This window comes from Haemaphysalis longicornis, unplaced genomic scaffold, assembly GCF_048455015.1.
Source record: "Haemaphysalis longicornis isolate Haplotype H1 unplaced genomic scaffold, Haemaphysalis longicornis Haplotype H1 scaffold_2, whole genome shotgun sequence".
NCBI lineage: Eukaryota > Metazoa > Arthropoda > Arachnida > Ixodida > Ixodidae > Haemaphysalis > Haemaphysalis longicornis.
In genome coordinates, this window is record NW_027526295.1 from 120,618,819 (window position 1) to 120,640,128 (window position 21,310).

The following is a 21,310-nucleotide window of genomic DNA, read 5'->3' on the forward strand; positions in this document are numbered from 1 at the left end:
GAGGAGACAAAAAGTTGTCGCCTGTTTGCGTAACAAAAAAGGAGTTATTTGATTATTGCTTTTCAACCAGCTTGTAACCGAACTATAACAACGTTATCGAACAGCCCATCTGCTGCTTGTACGAGAAAGCTGCAGTGGAGCCTGGTTGCTGTGAAATCTTCGTTATGTGAAGCTACACAATTTTATTTAACATACTTTAATTAAAAGCGGAGTTACGTACACCACAGAAAGCCTGAAGTTTAGAGTCACTCCTGAAATAGAACGCACTGCTTTCGATAAGCGGTTGAGGAATTCTGTTTTGATGCATGCGAAAGGTTCGTATACCGGATTCATCTACAGTTTTTCAGTGAAAGCCCATAGGAAAACACGTTTCTTCGCAGAAGTAACGTAAGACTCGGAAGTACCCGGTGGGCAAAAATACTTCACAGGATCGCAAAGTCGCTCTATAAAATTTGAATTTAGACATTCATGCAACTAAGCTGATACCGTTTCTGTGGCTTTGTCGCACAATGCTTAGATAAAAATGATCGTTGTAACACCGTTTCCTTATAAAACTGCCCTTTTGTCGCGCTCACACGTTATGAAGGTCCTGTTCGGGTTTACATAAAGTGAATTCATGGTCTCTCCTAAGTATGTTTCGTATGCACGTGCCGTATATTACACACCATGTCGTAAAGGTTTGAAACATTTCTTCTGGAAACACTCCACCTTCGAACAATGATCTTGGCAACAAACACATGACCCCATTACCCTCGTGGTTGTTTCCCTCCTGCTAGATCACGAGCGCTTGTTATCAGAAGCAAGGCCAAGCCCATTTGTACCTTGCACGAAACACGGGGCATTTAAAGGCGGCAGAGAGATTTCTGTGCGCATTACAGAACCACGATGTCTGTTGAGCAGTCAATGTTTCCAAGAGCTCTCCTCATCACCGTACTCGCTGCTGCAGTGGCTGCGCAAGGCTCCCGTGTAAACAATGATGGGAAAAGAGATCAACCGAAGCTGTGGGCTCTCCTGGTCGCTGGCTCGAAGGGTTACGACAACTACCGGCATCAGGCAGATATATGCCACGCGTATCAAGTCCTCCATAACCATGGTGTTCCTGACGAACGCATCGTAGTTATGATGTACGACGACATCGCCAACAACCCCGAAAACCCAACGCCTGGAGTCATCATTAACAACCCCAACGGAATGGACGTATATCGTGGAGTTCCCAAAGATTACACAGGAAAGCTGGTGAACCCCAAGAACTTCCTTCTCATCCTACAGGGAAGAACAGTAGATGGCGGCAGCGGAAAAGTAATTGCTAGTGGACCCAACGACCATGTCTTTGTCAACTTCGTCGGTCATGGAGGTTCTTCTGTAATTTCCTTCCCAGACGGCACTCTTCATGCCATACACTTCGCCTCGGTTATCGAAGAGATGCATCGGGCTAAGATGTTCTCCAAGATGGTCATATACATGGATGCCGGCTATTCAGGTTCGATGTTTCAAAATATTCTCCCTGACAATGTGAACGCCTACGCTACGACCTCCGCCAATTCTTTTGAATTGCCTAATGCCTGCTACCCAGATGACTTCCGTAAAACCTACCTGGGTGACGCGTACAGCGTGAAGTGGATGGAATATTCCGACAAAGAAGACCTGCGCAAGACAACCCTTATAGACCAGTTCATATTTCTAAAGCATCAGGTAAAAAATAGTCACGTGATGCAGTATGGCAACCTGAACATTGGGAAACTTTCACTGAGCGAATTTCAGGGCGCCCAATACGCACCGCCGATTCCGCTTCCAGAAACCCCTTGTCATCCGGTCTCCAGCATCGACGCACCCATCGCAATTCTCCGGCACGAGATGAGAAGAGCTTCCAGTCCTGAAGCCTTGCTTCCTATTTGGAGAAAGCTGCGTCGAGAACTTCGGAAACGGTCTTTTATTGATGAAAAAGTCACTCAGATGGCCACTATAATCTCTAAAAGTGACAACGAAATTACCAAGGCGCTTTTGAGTATGAAGCTACCTTTGACAAACTTTGACTGCTTTGAAGAAGCTGTGGAACACTTCAACAGTAACTGTTTCGATCTCTCGCAGAGCCCCTACGCCCTCGCTGTCCTCCTTCCTGTATTGGTAAACATGTGTGAAGGTGAATACGCCGTTGACGACATTGTTGAAGCTATAATGTCTGCTTGGGGTAACACTACTGCAGCTGGCATAGTGTAAAACATGTTTTTATTGTAAACGTTTTATGTTTTGTCCACTTTATTTTTATCTAAACTGACTTGATTCTCTCTTAAATGCCCATTTCGAAATAAATATAACCTTTTCACAAGCATTGAAGAGTAGATTAAGATTTTCTTTGAGGGTAAGTTTTCTTAGGCACAGTGTACCTTGGTAAAGCATCCTGCAAAAAGCTAAAAACTATGGGAAATTATTATTTGACCTCAAAGTAGGAAAACTGTAGGTGACATGTCGTATAAAGACATTTCCATTCCAGAAGGCTTTGAGGTTTGAGAGCCAGGTAGTCCTAATGCCGTCCCACTGCTCGTGAACGGCGGGCCAATGAGTAGTGGAAACAATGCTGTGTGTGAAGCCTTTAGAGCCCATATGTTGGACGTGCATGCCTAGGCAGGAGATACATACGTTGAGGACGTCGGGCACATCGAGATAAATACGTTGGGTAATTGGGTCAAATCCAATACTGGACTATTTGATGATTTCTGACTACCATATCGCCGTAGTCCAAGTCCTTAGTGCTACTCCGCACTTTGACACGCTTTTTTGTGCATATCTCCATCCGAGTTTCCAAAAACGTGCAAGAAACAATGGTACGTCACCGTAGGGAATTCGTAACATCAAGGTAACAACGCCGCAGCATCTTCGTTACGTAGAGGTCTCAAACACAGCTTTCAATGAGGCTTTCAATGGGAAATTAAAAACTTCGTTAAATACAGGAATTCGTTACATAAAAGGTGGTTACATCTAGGTTTAACTGTAACACATAATGCGTTATTCGTTATTTTCATAAGCACTTCACCCACGATTTGTACGCAATTAGGAGCGATGACAAGGATTGTAGGTGCATATTGGCACAAGGCCAACTAAGACAGCGAGCGCCAAAACTATGGTTAAATAAGCAAGATCAAAGGTAAATACCATAGCTCGGCACAGTTCGACCCACTCGCTCAAACCCACTCACAAATTTATTTTTGGAATCACCTCTCACTCAAACTCCGACTTATTTCTGAGCAACGCTCACTCAAATTCAAACTCACAGCGAGCGCAAAACTCAAAATGCACACGGGCTCAGAACTGAACATTGACTCAGACCTCAATGGCGCTGAAAACGCAAACTGGACTCAGAACAAGGGCTCAGAACTCAAAATGTACAAGAATTCGCCCGGGCTCCAAACTTCAAGTAGTGTCTGAACTCACTCGGGGTCAGTACTCAAATGAACTGAGAACTCACATTGGACGCAAAACTCATTGGGGCTCAGAAGTCAAAATTGACTTAAAACTCAATCGGGGTCAAAGCTCAAACTTGGCTGACAACTCACTCGGGCTCAGAAATCAAAAGGAGCCCCGAACTCACTTGAGGTCAAACTACAATTGGGCTCAGAACTCACGCTGTTGGAACTTTCGATGACGATGAGAACGATGCAAGCAGCGAGCCCAAGAGACCCATAGGCGGTGAGGAAGAAGACGACTAGGAGAGGCATCATGATTGCTGCTTAGCAGCAGGTTTTGTCCCTGGTTTTGGCGCCAAATAAAATAGCAGGAAAGACCAAGGGCCGGGACGTTTCGGTGATAGGATGGTGGTTCTATTCTGCAAGACGGCGACTAGACGAAGACGAAGCACCTCGAGCGAGAGCTGCTCACGAGAAATTAAGGGCACCGATGATGATAATCGCATCGGTGCCACGATAATGATTAGAAAGTTTTTACACAATACAATAGACTCGAGATTCATATCGATTCGGAGCTAGGAAAATTAACTCAAGTTCGTGAAACGTACGAGCGCAATCTCATGTCTTCATGCCCTCGCGTTTGGTAAAAAGACCTGATCTCGAAGCTCCAGGGATGTCGCAAATAATTTCCGCAGCAGAATAATTACAGCTACGCTTGCTGAACCATGAAGACTAGCAACGATTACAAGGAAATATAAGTATGTATTTGATACCAAACCCTTTTATAGGCTGCGTGTACACGACATCAAGGATTCAAGAATGAGCGAGCTCTGGGACCTGGAGGAAAAACAAAGGACATCGAGCAAAGTGACGGGCGGTCATCACATGGACGCTGTTTATGGTTCCGGTCCCTTCTATTCATGTTCTGCAACTATTTATTTTCTGCAACGCCAACTGTAACCACAGGTCAGTGAAGCTCGTGGCGTTATTGGGAGTGCCTTAATTTTCTTTGCATGCTTGCTTGATTATAGCGGTCACGTCTGGGACATGTGTCGCTGCTGGCGACGTGCAAGTGCCACACCCGCAAAAATCGGGAACAAGTCGCGAACGAAAATCGCGATGTCATGGCTGGCCCATGTGCGACACGAGCGTTTCCTTGTTGCTTAAGTGTGCAACTGCTGACAACCTGTATCAATTTACCCATACGATACGGACGTTATTTTTTCAAAATTGTAGTCCCGCCGACGCGCGTTTAGAATAATTATTGTCCACCTGCTGAGAGTCGCGGATAGTCACAGATTGGGTTAAAACTCAAAAGGATGCCTCCAGGGTGAGTAAGGTATAAAATTGAAAGAGGTCTCGCTTAGTGGATTCGCGTAGGAGAAAAAATGTTGCCTTCTCATCCCAACAATAACACCTTACTGGTGAGTCAAGAGTGTGTTAAAACTCATTAAGATGCCTCTAGGACATGTGGGGTATCACGTTGAAGGTGTCGATGAGGGGAATCACCTGGGACTAGTAAAAAATTGCTTCCTTGTTATAATGATGACACTGTCATGGTGAGTGCTAGAGTGGGTATAAATTCAAAATGATGCCACCCAGGAGTGTGGGGCATCACCTTGGACGTCTCGATGAGGGAATTCACTTAAGACAAACAAAGAATTGCTTCCTGGTTATTATCTTGACAGAGTAATGGTGCGTGCTATGAGGTTAAAATTCAAAATAATGCCGCTAGGGCATCATTGCGTTAAATTGAAGGTCTCGATGAGGGAAATCAGGTAAAACAAATGAAAACGCTTCTGGGTCATAATCACGACATAGCCATTGGGCGTCATAAGTTGTGCTGAAATTCATAGTGGTTCCGCTGATCGTGGGCGTTTCAAATTAAACTTTTCTGTTAGGGAAATAACGTCGAAGAAATAAAGAATGCTGCGTGGTCGTAATCATGACATTGTCATGGTGAGTTCTACATTGGTTTAAATTTTGATAAGATGTGTCGCTAAAGCGCGGAGAGAGTCAAAATGACCATTTGAATGAGGGAAATTGTGTAGAAAAATAAAAACTGCATTCTGGTCATAATCATTCATTCATCGTGATGCTGAAATTCGTCGTGATGCCGCTTAGGCGTGTGGGGTATAAAATTATAAATTCGGTTAGAGAAATAGCGTTGGTCAAATTAAGAATGCATCCGTGTCGTAATCATTACAGAGTTATGGTGAGTCATATTGTTACGAGGCAGAATCACGCAAATGCAGTGTATTGACGAAAATTACAATGCTGAGCAATGCCAGCGAGAGAGTACAGAGACCGGTAGCTGTAAGCCCTTCGTCCTCTTCTAAAGTTCAGCCCAAACGGCACATAGCCGTAGCTGCCCTCATCGTCTTCTTCCAACTGCTCCGTGACACAACCCCCCCGGCGGGAAGACGCCGCCACGGCGTCTGGGGACATAACGTTTAGGTGTTGGGGTGGTAAGGCTTGAGCCGGGCCACGTGAACAAGGTCCGTGGGAGGCTGGGCAGAGGAGGGCGGGTGCGGCGTGATTTCGTACGTAACGTCGGTGACGCGGCGCAACACGCGATAAGGGCCGGTGTAGGGAGAAAGTAGTTTGGTCGAAAGTCCTACATGACGCTGGGGTGACCACAGTAGCACCAATGAACCTGGATGGAACTGGACATCGACGTGGTGGCGATCATAGAGGGACTTCTGGGATGCTTGTGACGAAGTGAGGCGTGTGCGAGCGATCTGACGAGCGAGATCAGCCTGTGCAATGGCGTCGCTGACGTACTGACTAGGAGGAGCTGAGGCAGGAGAGACAAGGGTATCCAGGGGTAAAGCGGGTTCCCTGCCGAAGAGCAAGTAGAAAAGGGAGTAACCAGCTGTGTCATGGCGGGAGGAATTGTAGGCGAAGGTTACAAATGGCAAGGCGGCATCCCAATCCCGGTGGTCGGAGGAAACGTACATAGAAAGCATGTTGAGCAGCGTGCTGTTTAGGCGCTCCGTGAGGCCGTTCGTTTGAGGGTGGTAAGCGGTAGTTAATTTATGCTTAGTGGAACAGTAATGAAGAATGTCGGCAATGACTTTAGAGAGGAAATTGCGGCCCCGATCGGTCAAGAGCTGTCGAGGTGCTCCATGATGCAGAATGACGTCGTAAAGGAAGAAGTCAGCGACGTCAGTGGCGCAGCTTGTAGGTAGGGCCCGCGTTATGGCGTAGCGTGTTGCATAATCTGTTGCAACAGCAACCCACTTATTGCCAGAAGTGGATGCAGGAAAAGGCCCCAGGAGGTCGAGACCGACGCGGGCGAAGGGTTCGTGAGGGATAGGAAGGGGCTGAAGGAGTCCAGCAGGCAATTTGCAGGGAACCTTTCGCCGTTGGCACTGGTCACAAGCTTGAACATACTTCTTGACCGAACGGTACAAGCCAGGCCAAAAGAAACGGCGGCGTGCGCGAGCGTATGTGCGCGTAACGCCAAGGTGACCAGAAAGTGGATGGTCATGAAGTTGTTCAAGGACGGTGGAACGCAAGTGAGGAGGTATGACAGGCAACAGGTCTGGGCCATCGTTTTGAAAGTTCTGGTGGTATAAGACGCCGTCCTGCAGTACGTAATTCCGGGAGGTTCGATGAGGACAATTTGTACGGAGGCGATCGATTATTGATCGGAGGAAGGGGTCTCGGTATTGTTCCGCACCGATTTGCAGCAGTGCGGAGATGGAAAAAATACAGGCTTCTGTGTCATTCCAGGCTACGTCTGGAGTATCCACGGGATAACGCGATAAACAGTCGGCATCACGGTGCAACCGTCCCGATTTGTACACGACTGAAAACGAGTATTCTTGCAAACGCAAAGCCCAGCGGCCAAGGCGGCCCGTAGGATCTTTTAGTGATTGCAGCCAGCACAGGGCGTGATGATCCGTGACCACAGAAAACGGACGGCCAAAGAGATATGGGCGGAACTTCGCCACTGCCCACACGAGAGCGAGACACTCGCGTTCGGTTATGGAATAGTTGCGCTCGGCGGCCGAAAGGATGCGGCTGGCGTAGGCGATCACGCGGACTTCGCCAGACTGGTGCTGCACTAAGACCGCTCCTATGCCGTGACCACTGGCGTCAGTGCGTAGTTCGGTTGGAGCAGAAATGTCAAAGTGGGCTAGAATAGGAGTGGTAGTAAGCCTATCAATAAGCGTGGAAAAAGCTTCAGCTTGTGCAGATTCCCACGTGAATGGAACGTCTTTCTTGAGGAGGTCGGTTAAAGGCCTGGCAATATGGGCGAAATTTTGTATGAACCGGCGGAAGTAGGAGCATAGGCCAAGAAAGCTTCTGACGTCTTTTGCGGTGTGCGGTTGGGGAAAGTTTTTGACTGCGTGTATTTTGGCGGGATCGGGCTGCACGCCGCGAGCATCCACGACGTGACCGAGAATTTGAAGTTGACGTTGGGCGAATCGGCATTTGGATGAATTCAGTTGAAGACCTGCGCGACGGAAAACATACAGGACCGTGGATAAACGTTCTAAATGCGTTTCAAAGGTCGGAGAGAAAACGATGACGTCGTCGAGGAAGCACAAGCAGGTGGTCCATTTAAGGCCGTGAAGGAGAGCGTCCATCATTCTTTCGAACGTGGCAGGCGCGTTACATAGTCCGAAAGGCATTACCTTAAATTGGTAGAGACCATCCGGTGTAATAAAGGCGGTTTTTTCTCGGTCCATTTCATCCACGGCGATTTGCCAATAACCGGAACGTAGGTCGATGGAGGAAAAATAGTTTGCTCCGTGGAGGCAATCAAGGGCGTCGTCAATTCGGGGAAGAGGGTACACGTCCTTTTTCGTTATGTGGTTCAGGTGACGGTAATCGACGCAAAATCTCCACGTATTGTCCTTCTTTTTAACCAGTACTACCGGTGACGCCCAAGGGCTGGAAGAGGGCTCGATGATGTCCTTAGCGAGCATTTTGTCGACTTCATCTTGTATAATGCGACGTTCAGTGGCGGATACGCGGTATGGCCTGCGGTGGATAGGGCGGGCGTCACCCGTGTGAATACGGTGCTTGACCACACTTGTCTGGCCGAGAGGGCGAGTGCCAAAGTCAAAAATGTCGCTGTAAGAGAGCAGGAGGCGATAAAGGGCTGCAGTATTCTCGTGCGAGAGATCGGGTGAAATCATTGTTCTGAAGGCATTTTTCGCTGAAGGGGAGGTACAGGAACCGGCAGCGTATGCGGTTGAGGCAGAAGGTAGGGTCAAGATGTCACACTGGTCCAATGGGTGAGCCATCGCGATGGTCATGCCACCAGGAATAATTTGCGGACAAGCGCCAAAATTAAGCAAAGGGAGAGTAGTGCGGTTGTTGCAAACACGCACCACTGTGTGCGGGAGGGCCACGTATCGGCTGAGTAGAGCGTCAGTTTGTGGGGCAAGGAAATAGTCACCATCGGGAACAGGAGGCGAAGTAGAAAGCAGGACATTAGTAGCAGCTCGCGGGCTGAGACGAATGAACTCCGTCGAATGTAAGCGACATTGCACTTCCTCGGGCACACTTTCGGGGCAAGGTAGATCAAAGCTGATGGCGCCTTCCGAACAGTCGATAAGCGCAGAATGTTCCGAAAGAAAATCAAGGCCCAGAATGAGGTCATGGGGGCAGTGGGGCAAAACAGTAAACAAAGCGGCGACTGGGTGATCGGTGATGGTGACGCGGGCGGTACACATACCGACAACGGTAGGGGAAGTTCCATCAGCAACACGAAGAACACGGGATGGGGCAGGAGTGAGCACTTTCTTGAGTCGGCTGCAAAGGTTCGCACTTATCACAGATATGTTCGCGCCCGTGTCAATTAGCGCCTGGACAGGAACTCCATCAACAAGGGCATCAAGAAGGTTGCAAGGTGCAGATAAAGTGGGCAGAGGATTTTCGGTCGGGGTCGTCGATGCAGCATCACCTCTAAGAGCTGCACGATCTAGTTTTCCGGGAAGAGGCGGCCGGGGCGGGACGGTGACGTCGCACGGCGAGCTTCGGGGGACAGGGACTGGCGACGATGAGGCGAGGACGAACGGCTAAGTCTGGTGAACGAAGCAGGGGCGTCGGCGCTGTTGGTATCACGATCGGGTGAAAATCGTCGGGGAGCATTCTCAGGTCGCCTGGAATACAAAGTGCGGACAGCATCGTAAGGGCGATTGCGGCAGTAGCGGGAAACGTGTCTGATGAGGTGGCAGCAAAAGCAAATAGGACGGTCGTCAGGGGCCCGCCAGGCAGCGGGATTGCGGAAACGACGAGGTGCGGTATGATAGATGGGTGCTGGGCTTTGCAGAACCGGATAGACGTCCTGACGATTCATGGCGCAAACCGGGTGAAGGCCCAAGTTGTCAACTTCTTGGCGGACGACAGCTTGAATAACAGAAATGGATGGGCTGTCACCGCTTGGTGGTGTGAGCGGGGCTGGCGACATGGCCTCAATTTCTCGACGAATTATTCTGGTGAGCGTCTCAGGTGGAGCGGGTGGGGCGACGTCCCGTGGGCGAAGCAGCACATCCTCGCAGGACGAAGTAGCGGCCGTATTCGGAAGGCGGACGAAGTTTTTGGCAATACGGCGGCTTTTGGCTTGCTCGAAGCGTCGGCACTCTGCAATGATGTCATCCACGTTTGAGCTGTTCTTGAAAACCAGTAAATTGAAAGCGTCGTCCGCAATGCCTTTTAAGATGTGCCCAACCTTTTCTTCCTCAGGCATTGCCCGGTCAACCTTGACACACAGAGCAAGTACGTCGTGAATATATGCGCTGTACGATTCGGTTGAACTCTGGGCACGAGACGCGAGGTCGTTCTTGGCGGTAAGCTGATGGTGAGGAGCGTTTCCAAATGCTGCCCGTAGCTTCTCCTTGAAGACGTCCCAGCTGGTCAATGTCTCTTCGTTGGTGTCGTACCATGTCAGTGCTGTGCCTTTCAGGCAACAAGCAGCATTGGCCAACATCACTGTGGGATCCCACCTGTTAAGTCGGCTGACCCGCTCGAACATACGGATCCACTCATCAGCGTCGACTCCATCGTTGCCGGTAAACATTCCAGGTTCTCGAGGGTGAGACACGACGATGGGGGGAATGGCAGCGCCTGGAGCAGGGTCGGTGCTGTTAGGCATCCTGAATGGCGGAATTTGACGACCGCTGCGGAGTTCCGTGGTAAATGGGAAAAGCCCGCAACCTCCACCAAGATGTTACGAGGCAGAATCACGCAAATGCAGTGTATTGACGAAAATTACAATGCTGAGCAATGCCAGCGAGAGAGTACAGAGACCGGTAGCTGTAAGCCCTTCGTCCTCTTCTAAAGTTCAGCCCAAACGGCACATAGCCGTAGCTGCCCTCATCGTCTTCTTCCAACTGCTGCGTGACAATATATTGGGCTATAAATCAAAGTGTTGCTGTTTTGGTGTATGTGGTATCAAATTGAAAGTCTCGATGAGGAGAACAACATGGGGCAAATAAAAAAAATGCTTTTTTATTATGGTGAGACATGGTGAGTCAAAAATTAGGAGAAAAGTCAAGGAGATGCCGCTAGGGTGTTTGGGGTACAAATTAAAGGCCTAGATGAGGTAAATCACGTGGGACAAATAAAACGGCAACCCCGCTAATCAGAACTAGTTTGGAGTATTTAGATTTCTACGCCTCCCTACAGATGCTAAACGGGTAGAGCAAAAAGATTTGTGGTGTGAAGAAAAGGTCCAGAGGGCGCGGATTTTCCTTATCCAAAGACCTCAATGTAAGATGGTTATGTCCAGTCACTTCATCACTAAAACTTCCGAGTAGTGTCGTAAGCTCATGGGGACTGTAAAATAGTGGTTTCCATGCAGGTAATCGGGTGCAACTAAATCAAATAAATGCTACTGCATACTGGCGACTACCGTTTTGAAAGATGGTAATGTTCAAAAACCCTCAATTGGTGCTTAAAAGGAATTAATCGCGCTTACTGCTTTCGACCAGGCCATCTTTAAAATGTGGCTTTGTCGGCACACCGCGGCTCGCAGTGTCTGAAAAAAGTGCGGACATCCACCAAAAACAACGCTGGGGAATCGCCATAGGGGGAAGATAGGGATGAAGATAGCGAAAACTGTTCTTTTACGTCGGCAAAGATCAATTTGCGCAGCCACTTACAACTGAACGTCCCACGCACGTATTACTTCTATGCACTGTTAGTATTTGTGAATCAGTTATCGAGGTCGCCTGGACTATATCTTACCGTCCTCTGAACGAACTTTCGAGTTTGCAATTGCGCATTGTTCTGTGTTTTGTATTCTGTGTCCGTTCTTTCCCTCCGCAATTTCACACAATGAGCAACGAAACGGTTGGTAATACACGTACCAATGTGTTTTGCACGTCTCCCGATATCGGTTTTGCCAATAAATAGCTCGAACGAAATATGGTTTGCGCCTGTATTACTCACAGCGCGCCCCACGCAGGCGAAGAGTACGTCGTAGATTTTACGTTAGTTACTTAGGGTAATCTGCCCTCTGCCATTACTCTCCACCAGAACTGCGTAAAATGTTTACATTGGTCAATTCATCAAACATTTACAAATTGTGGCATAAAAACCACCACTTTATTGGGGAAATGAAGCGCGGAGCTCTGTACATGGCAGGCGGTGTTGTGTTTCGTGTATACCTTCGCTCCGGTTATCTATCGAAAGGGGAATCCTTGGAAGGAAGAAATATATTTAACAACCACATTGTTGTATTTAGACTTTTGCATTACTACTGTACGTAGTATTCATGGGGCTATGTCACCCGAATCAGAGGTGACCCATTGCCGTACGCCAACTTTGTATGCTGAAGGATGTTAACAATGTTCGTTTGAAATCATTTTTTGGCAAATACTACCACACCGCAGCAGCAATGAAATGTCATGAATCGCAACAGGAAAGCCTGATTGGTAAAGCGACAAAGTTACTCGTAATAATGGGGTAAATTCGAAGTATTGGTGAAAAAGACAAGGAGTAAAAAATATTCCGACAAACCACAAGCCCCACTAGCCCACAAAGTATCCCAATTTGGCTGCTCATGGGAAATTGTCACACAAAAAACCTGTATCAGTTAACCTCTATTCGTCGCCAACTCTCCAGAATGTTATGCATTTTCGCTCTATCACGCTAATGTTTTCATTAATACGAAGGTTAAAACATAGACACGTAGGCAGGATGAAAAAAAAATAAAGATCGTTATCTTTGCCTGCATTTATTTACAGCATAGTTAAGGTTGTAATTGTTGTAAAGCGCAGAGGGAAATGAAACGAATTCCGGTGAATGTCTCTAAAAGAGTTCTTGGTCCTACCCACAGCCATGCAATGGGTTACGTTCAACGTTCCGTCGCCTAACATTGTGTGCCCTTGGAATGCTTTCAGACAACCTCTGAGCACTTCAGGAGAATTTTTGCCTTGTTTAATTACGGAAACACGCAGAGTGCTTTTGTCCTTCTTTCTTTTACATGCAGTAAATTTGGCAGGGCTGCACCCCCTACATATGTCTGAATATGCAACTGAACGACCACATGGGCCCGTGGACCAGAGAGTGCCCCTAGGTTGCATCCCAGAAGAGCGGTGTTTTCTGGCGTGTGGTTTGTTTCGTGTGCCGAGGTAACGCGCCTCCGGTACTGAAGCTGCACATGATGATGATCATGACGGGCGCTTGCGGTTGCGAAATACCTGGCTGCTACAGTTCTAATCTGACATAGTTAGTTGTTATATCTGACTAAAACCTCCTGGGTAGACTGTAGAATTTCAAATAGCTGAGGCCGTCCGCTGCTACAAAATGGGGCGCATTAGAACTGCAACATGTGCGTTTGGAAATGGCTTACAAATGCGACCATCGTGTTTTTGCGCCCGAGTATGGTGTTTTCGTCACCATGAAACACATCGGTAGAAGCTCTTGTTTTACCGGTTTATTAAGAATACACTGGATATCAAAATACGTTAATGTAGCTGATATATAGTGTGAAAATTGCTTTACATACTCTGTGACCATTACTATTCCGACAATGCGCGGGTTCGTAAACGCTGTTTCGTAATAGTGTATAATCTAATGTTGTTTGGATGTATTTCTGCCGGTTTGGAACATTTGTTTGTAAATTGCACGATTGTAATAGGGCTACTCCGCTAATTTTATTCACTTGTCGTACATTCAATATTAACTGGTCCCCTCGCCAGTGCTTCACTTCGGGACCTCTTTCTGTACTACTCCAATGTATTTATGCACTATCATGAAATTAATAATCCTTTATTTTATTTGATAGTGCAGTGGTTAATCCGGTGTGATGCTGGGCCCCAGAAGGCCGGTTCTATCACAAGCGGGGTGCATACGTGCTTTTCTGATGGGGGCAAAAAACAGGAACGCCCGTGCATAGAAATATTAGAGTTTTAGCTGACCGTTTCTGACGGTCCGCTCCGTTCCGATAGCAAGCGGGAGAGCCATTGCGCATGCGTGGCGCGCTAGCGCGCTACCGGCGACACCGGAGCGGGGCCCCGCTCCGCTAACCGGGGCCTCTTAGCGGACCGTGGCGGCAGCTTACGCTACCGTGCGGAATTTTAACATGGCTGCCCCCGCGATGCGAGCGCGCTACGGCAAACTCCGTTTCTTCAGTTGAAACATAATCGACAAAGCCGCGAAAGCGCTTCCGAATAGGCAATGGTGCCACACACCTCAACGAGCTTTGGAACGGTAGCGAAAAACGTCGACCGAAGCGCGGGGCTGCTTTAATGCAGCGCCAAGAAAGACAGCCTTGGCTTGGCTATAAAAAGTATATCGACCTATTTTTTGTTATTTAGAAAAATTATATCATGACAGCGACTACATTACACAAAAAAAGGTTAAATGAGGGCAAGAAACACGGTATTTTGCTCTGTTTGGGTGACCAAATACCAATTATTTTGTTTCCTTTAGGAGGAAGTTTTGGTTTACACGCGCACGCGAAACGACCAGTCACGCGAATCATTCCCCGTCAAGGGAGATACGGTTATCGCTTAGCTAAAAGCCTTTCTGCTGCTGACGCTACGGTTGTGCTGAGCGCTACGTCTGGCGTATAGTGGAGCGTCAAAAACGGTCAGCTAAAACTCTCTATTAACGCACGTTAGCGATACGCATGTAGTCAACATCTATCCATATCTTTCCACGAGGGTGAGCCTCATTGGCGAGTGGCAGCTTCGGCCGATTAAAACATGAACTATATATTTGATATAGCTATTTAACATAAGCAATAGCCTTAACTTTGATATACAAACGCTGCTATGCAAACAGGTGTAATTGTGGGAAGCAATGGGTACAGCTTGTATGGTTTCAAGCGTGCTGTGCGCTCCACATGGGTGCGTAGATAATGTGTGGTTGGCGCTTCTCAACACCAATCTTAAAACGGATATGGGGTTTACAACTGGGGAGGATCGAATGTGCAGCAAAACCATCACCACGCCCCTTTGGCGACAAAAAAAACGAAGTAAAAGTATCAAGGAGTACCATAATGTCTGCTGTGTAAGACATGCGTGTTTCCTTTTGTTTCCCACGTATAATTTCTATTCCATAGCTGATGCGTATCTGGTAGAGCAAGCTCATTTGAATGACTTCTACTTAACGTAGCAGAAAAGCATTAGGAGGCGGCCGATCAGTCCGTAATAGTACGTGCAACTGCACGGTGGCACAGATGCGGATGTGAACGTAATGAATGACCAGGCCAACCATTCATAGGCGTAACTGACGCATTATGAACTGCAAAATATATCAACCCATTAGTTGCTAAGGTGTTTGCGGATGTTTACGGATGGTTAGGTAAGCAAGCTGTTTTGCTTCTTTGCGGAATTTGATAGCTGCAATGTTTCGGACCAACCACCCTTTCAAGATGCCGTGCTAACAATTCCGGAGTAAAATTATGACTCTCTGTGACTATGTCATGATTACAACCAGGAAATAATTTTGTATTTGTCCTACGTGATTTCCCTCATCAAGAACCAGAATTTGATACCCCATGCATCCTAGTGGCATCAATTTATGTTTACCCAATGAATGATTGCCTGTCTCATAATTTACCCATACCGTATTTTTATCCCACGTCCTTTCCCTCATCTGAACATCTGACACCCTAGTGGCGCTATTTTGAATTTTAACCCAATCTATGAGAGAACAAGATCATGCCACGGTAATAATCAGAAGGTATTGTTACATTTGTCCCGCGTTATTCCCTTCGACAAGACTTTTTATTATTTACCCCGCATGCCATAGCGGCATCACTTTGAATAATTATTAACTAAATGACTAACCATGACTATTGCGTAATATTGCCGCAAACGTGCATTGGGTTTGTTTATTTATGTTTTCTTTTTACTGCGCGGCTGCGACGGTCTGTGTTATCTCTGTGCCAAGGGAAGCGCGTATTCCATTCTTTCTTTCTATGCTGCATGTACGTTATCTCTTCTGACAGGGAGAGCGTTCCGAACTAACGTGAACAGCCTAGAATAATCTTCTTGGATCTACAATGTTCTAGATGTGTATCGACGGTTCGAAAACTACACGCACCGAAAGATAAAGAGCCGCAGAGGAGGCGCAGGGGTATTCGACTCGACGACGCTCGCTCGCCTACGCAAGTCACTTTGTTGACTGGTTCTTCACCGCCTGTGTATTTTTTGAGTTGTTAGGGGAGAAAAGTTCGCTCCAATAAACTTGTTTTTCCTTGAAGACGACTCTGTCATCTTTTACTTCGTGACAATATCACCAGAACGCATTTTTGTCCCATGTGATTTCCCTAATCGAAACTTTCAAATTGAAGCCCCCCACACCCTAGTGGCGTCATTTTCAATTTTCACCCAATTTATGACTGAGCAAGACTATGTCATGAAGGGACATAGATAACTTAAATTTATAACATTTACGAAATGTGTCCCATTATTTCATTTTCGACAGTTCATCAACGCGTACCACAGTCACACAAACCAAGTTGCATACTGTGGCCACATTGAACCTGTTTCTTCATTTGCTTTTTAGATACGCAAGCCTGGAAAAAGCCTGATTGCATGCACACGTTATAGAAAACTGCAACAGAAGCTTTACACTCATCCCTCGCAAAAGAGATGGCTTCAGTTCCCAACCAAAATACCTCAAGGCTCGCAGTGGGAAACTTTGCCTTCATCGCTGAGTTTTCTTGAAGCTCTATCAATTCATTTTCTACTTCGACACGTTCATCTGCAAAGCAATATACGTCAGCTTCTAAAGAGCACAAGCCCCTCTCTGGAGCAGATTCTGGGAAGTAGACTTTGAGGTGGCGGTCTGATGTCCTCAGATAAGGCATTATTGTGACTCTGTCACTTGCATATAGTGCCCTAAGAATACAAGTTCACTCAGAAGCTTGAAAGTTGAATAGTCCCTTTTTACCCGGCTCACCAAGCTTTGGAGACTTTTAGCGAAGCCTCTAAAGAAGACTTTTAGAGAAACCTCGTCCCCTGAAGATACAGTATTAGTTCCCATCCCCTGCATGCTGCTAAGCTCGTTCAGGTGCTCAAAAAAATTCCACAGATACGCACGCTTTGTCAACAAAGATGCGTCCTCAAAAGGATCTCTGAGAGCCTAATCTTCTGCCAAAAAAGAACACTCGGCTGCTCTCTAAGCTCGAACACCCTTATGAGCATTTTTCCGCACGACAACAGGCGCAACTCAGCGTTGAAAAGCAGTGCTAGCTCTCCGCACCAATCTCTTCGCAGAGTACCTTCAACAGGCGACTGGCCTTAGGCCTTGCCTTTACACTGTTCGCGACTTTGGCGACATGTCGCATTACACGCGAAAGCTCTGGGCTCAAATAGTTTAATGTCGAAGCCTCTCTATGAAGCATACAATGTGTGAATGCTATGGCACTGTTAACACTCTTATTGGTTAGTCCCAACAAACCAGCACCGTTTCCTCCCATCACTTTAGCACCGTTGGTGCACACTGCTAGACACATGTCCTAACGAAGACCGTGCGAATCAATAACATTGTTAATGGCATCGAATATCTCAGCCCCTTGATCTGCCAAGAAAACTCGTCCCATGTGCGCAGGCTTCCTTTGTTGTTCTCAAACCACGTCCTTGCACTTTCCTCGAATGAGTAATAGACTTTCTGGAGTTCTTGAACGGCGCTCCATTGGTTGAACGTGGCGACTCGCTCAAACTGGTCAAGCTCGTCTTCAATGTCTTCTTGGGCTTCATCGCGAACCGAAGTGAGGACGCAGAGCTGCTTGAACGTTACGAAAGTAGGCGCGCCTGCACTGTTTCGCCGGCTCAGAGCTTTGACGCCTTGGTGTGGACTCATAAACAGCGGCGCGTTCCGGGGTAAGACCGAGCTGGCGACGGCTGCACCGATATACATGAATCGTGATGATCCGAGGTTTTTCAGGGCTGACGCTAGGGAGTGTCCTGAGTATCGAAAGCACCCTCCACCGATGCTGCGTCCTTCTAATTGGAGACGCAAGTTGGCCATACACAAGAAGGGGCGATTTATTAGGCGACACGCCTACCTGGTGCGGTTAGCGCAAATGAGAATCGAAGGTGACCAAATTGGCGACAAAAGCACAAGCACGCACACTCTTGAATTGGGCCTATGCCCCCACAGCAGCCGAGAAGGCACACCAAACCTTTACCACTTAACCTGGCTTTGTCCATTATTCGACCGTAATCACCCCACCTTTTAACTGTAGGTCCCCCCGTGCAACTGAACAGGAACATGTCAGTCAGTTGCGTGTCAATCCCGCCACACAGAAGCAATCACGGAATACGCCCCTGAAAACGGTCTCTACAAATTGGTGTAACTGCCTGGTCGACTTTTGCGTTCTATATACAATGTAAACTGTCTGCAGCGTGCACTCTCTTCAGTGTGAACCGCATTGTCTACAGTGTGCACTGTACATTTAGGTGTGAACTGTGCATTTTCGTGCCACTTTAATGTGTTATTTTTGTGATTTGGACCCCAAGACTAGAACTGTGTTCATTGTGCGAGCTGTGACCTTCCTATTTTCCCCTCATCCTTGTTCCCCCTTGGCATCATGCCCTCTCGTTTAACAAAATGTTTCACTCGTCTTCGCCATCGTCTTCGGCCATCCGTTTTTACAACGCGCCACAGTCCATGCACATACCCACATTGGGTAATAACAGCTATGTCGTGAATGCACCGATGCACACGCGACATGATCATTTTATTTCACACTTGTCCTAAAATGTAGCACTTGCTTGTTAGAGCATAACAGAAAAAAATTAACGAGCGATTTACTTCCGGGAACAGGGGTGCCCGCATGACCTCTATAGAAGCAAAACGACCAAAACTGAAACGCAATGTCCGCCAAAATATAACACTTCTGCCGTACTCAAAGCGCAATGACCGAGGTAAAAACACAAAACCATCGGTAGGCCAAAACAGAACCCTTTCATTTCGCCGAGCTTTACCCGATTGCAAATGTTGGGTATACGTTATTACACAATACATCGCTGCGATATTGGGAACGTTTCGTTATTTACAGTTTCCCGCTCTTCCACCGACCGAACCACGCCCGGCCTACCCATACCACGCTACAAGGTGAACTTACAGAAAAGAGTGAGCGGCCGCACCTGCAATGTAGCGTGATGCGAGCGACGGCGCTGATTCGCTCCCATTGCGGCGTGATACAGCGCGAGCATCAGCTACGCCCGATGAGCGCGTGAATAACGTTGGACAGCTGACATGCCATCCCACTGAGTGGGTGCGTGCAAACCACTTCAAGGGCATTATCAGCATCGTAGTCGTCGTCATTACAGCACGTAGATAAACATGGCTTCGCCTCATGGCGTCTGGGCGTACGCCACCACCGACGGCACAAGTCAGCGAATACAAGCTTCGCTTGGAAAATTGTCACGCAGGGTCTGTTTTTAGGGTGTGCATTTCGGATAGGCTACCGATCAGGCACTTTGAGACTCGGTTTTGCTGATTTTACTATTTTGCATCAAGCTTGACTACGGTAATCAGGGGTGCCCGAGCAAGGCGTTGTTTACGACCAAGGAATACCCCGCGTGAAAACCCCTCTATATCAATGCGGAACAGGACATCCCGGGAGTCGTTCCACGCGGAACAAGGGTTGAGAAAAATACTGAATCGAGCAAATCATAATCAGACGCACGTCAATACGTCTAAATAGCGCAGGAAAAGTTACGCTCTGGAGAAATCCTAATATGCGCAGTGTTGTATTTTACTTTGAATTTTCTAGGGCACATAGGAAACGTAGGGCAAATATGTAATAACCGAAACAACCGACGACCAATAAAAAGGGGATGAAGAGGATTGAACTTCATTGGGTCCAAGCCGCCCGCGGTTAATGGCTGCCTGGTCCAGGAGTTCCTGGGACATGACGGCCACGCAGGCTCGGTTCACCAGCTGAAGCTGTGCGTTTAGATTCGACCTGGCTATCATTTATGTCCACTGCTTGAGGTATTCGTGTGACAAAATCTGTACTTATCGTCTATGACAAGTTTTTTTTTATAAAAATCTTATGAAATAAACACGGGAACTGTGAGAAGGAGGAGAGAATAGAGCGGTAACTTCCGAATGGTTTTATCCAACAACCCGTACAAATAAAATCTGAAACCATTGTTTCACTCCACCTCACTCTCACTGGTATAGCCGGGGTGTTGAAGCCATGCGTAGACATTGAACTCCTTTTTTGTCAAAATGAGTGATGGCGCACTCACGCACGATGCGCCAGGTCTAATATTACAATCTGCCGCCGTTCTCTCCCTTACATTTTCCAAGCAGCAGCACGAAGCCGCAGTCGTGGCAGTGAGAAGACGCAGGCCCATACCAGTAGTAGCAAATATTTATTCTGTGTTCTACGAACTGGTCGTTACGACATCGGCATGATTGGTCTGTATACTAGTTTCTTAATGCCAGCGGAACATTGTGCAAAACAGCGACTGCGAACCCTACAAAACGAATAGCCGCCTGATACCCTGCTGCAAGCTCACTGGTCTTTAAAGCTACTTTATATAGTCACCCGATGCTATCAAGCACCTTTGTTCCCTTTCAGCGCCAGGTGCGCGGTATCCCCGTTATTTAAATATAGCTGCGTATTTCGTCATATTGAATATTTTCACGTATTACCCAGCATCTACTTCTTACGAGAACTCATCAGAAGCTGCCTGTCTGTATTAAACTGATTTCATATTTGTATATCTGTGACCAAATTCTTTGTCATTCTCGAATAGGGTGCTCGCATGCAGTATTGTATGGAACACACAAACAGATAAAATAAGTAAGCAAGAAATAAATGAACTCATAAATTTGCCAAAATAAAGCAGGAAAGAAAATTGTTAAAGATAAAATAAAACAAATAGGCAAAGAAGTGTTATTTTTCCCTTCGATAGTCCTGGACTGCACACTAATTTGCTTGTAAATAACTTATCTGTCATAAACATTAGTGATAATTAAGTATTTTGGTAGAGAGATTCAAAGTCTGCCTGCTATTTGAAAATTGTACCAACAAAATGCTTAGTCACGTCGCTTTTTGAGAGGTTTCTTCTACAACTTAAACAGCTTAGCTCTCGTTAGTACCAAGTAGCGACCAAACATTGTGTAATAGAAAGTGCAGTTTAATAATCGGTACACGAGTTTGTGCATTGTTACAAATGGGCGACAAAAAACCAGAGGTACAATGGGTATGTGCTATAACGAAACATCATTCCAGTACGCCCTGGTGCTCTATTTAGGCCCAATGCAATCACAACTTCTTAACAGTGCCAATGTCTATCCGACGGTCGAAAAAAAAAAACGGGCTGTAGTGAATTGTGTTCTGTATTTCCCGCCATGGCCGTTCCTCGTTGTGTTTTCCCGTTCCACAGGAAATGATTGCGCTCGAGAAACAAAGCAATGACGGGCAAAGTGAGCCGCTATTTCTGCTTAGTTCCTGCGCGATATTT

The 21,310-nt window shown here is 47.0% G+C and overlaps 2 protein-coding genes across 2 annotated transcripts in view; one reads left to right on the top strand and one right to left on the bottom strand.

The window, feature by feature from the left end:
* Nucleotides 1–21,310, bottom strand: part of LOC144169166 (uncharacterized) — a 577,944-nt gene that overhangs the window by 526,342 nt on the left and 30,292 nt on the right. The window lies entirely within an intron of this gene.
* Nucleotides 850–4,359, top strand: LOC144167344 (legumain-like). The gene is made up of 2 exons (XM_077696637.1): nucleotides 850–2,140; nucleotides 4,190–4,359. Exons 1-2 carry the CDS (start codon nucleotides 886–888, stop codon nucleotides 4,222–4,224), a joined length of 1,290 nt encoding a protein of 429 aa, XP_077552763.1. The 5' UTR covers nucleotides 850–885; the 3' UTR covers nucleotides 4,225–4,359.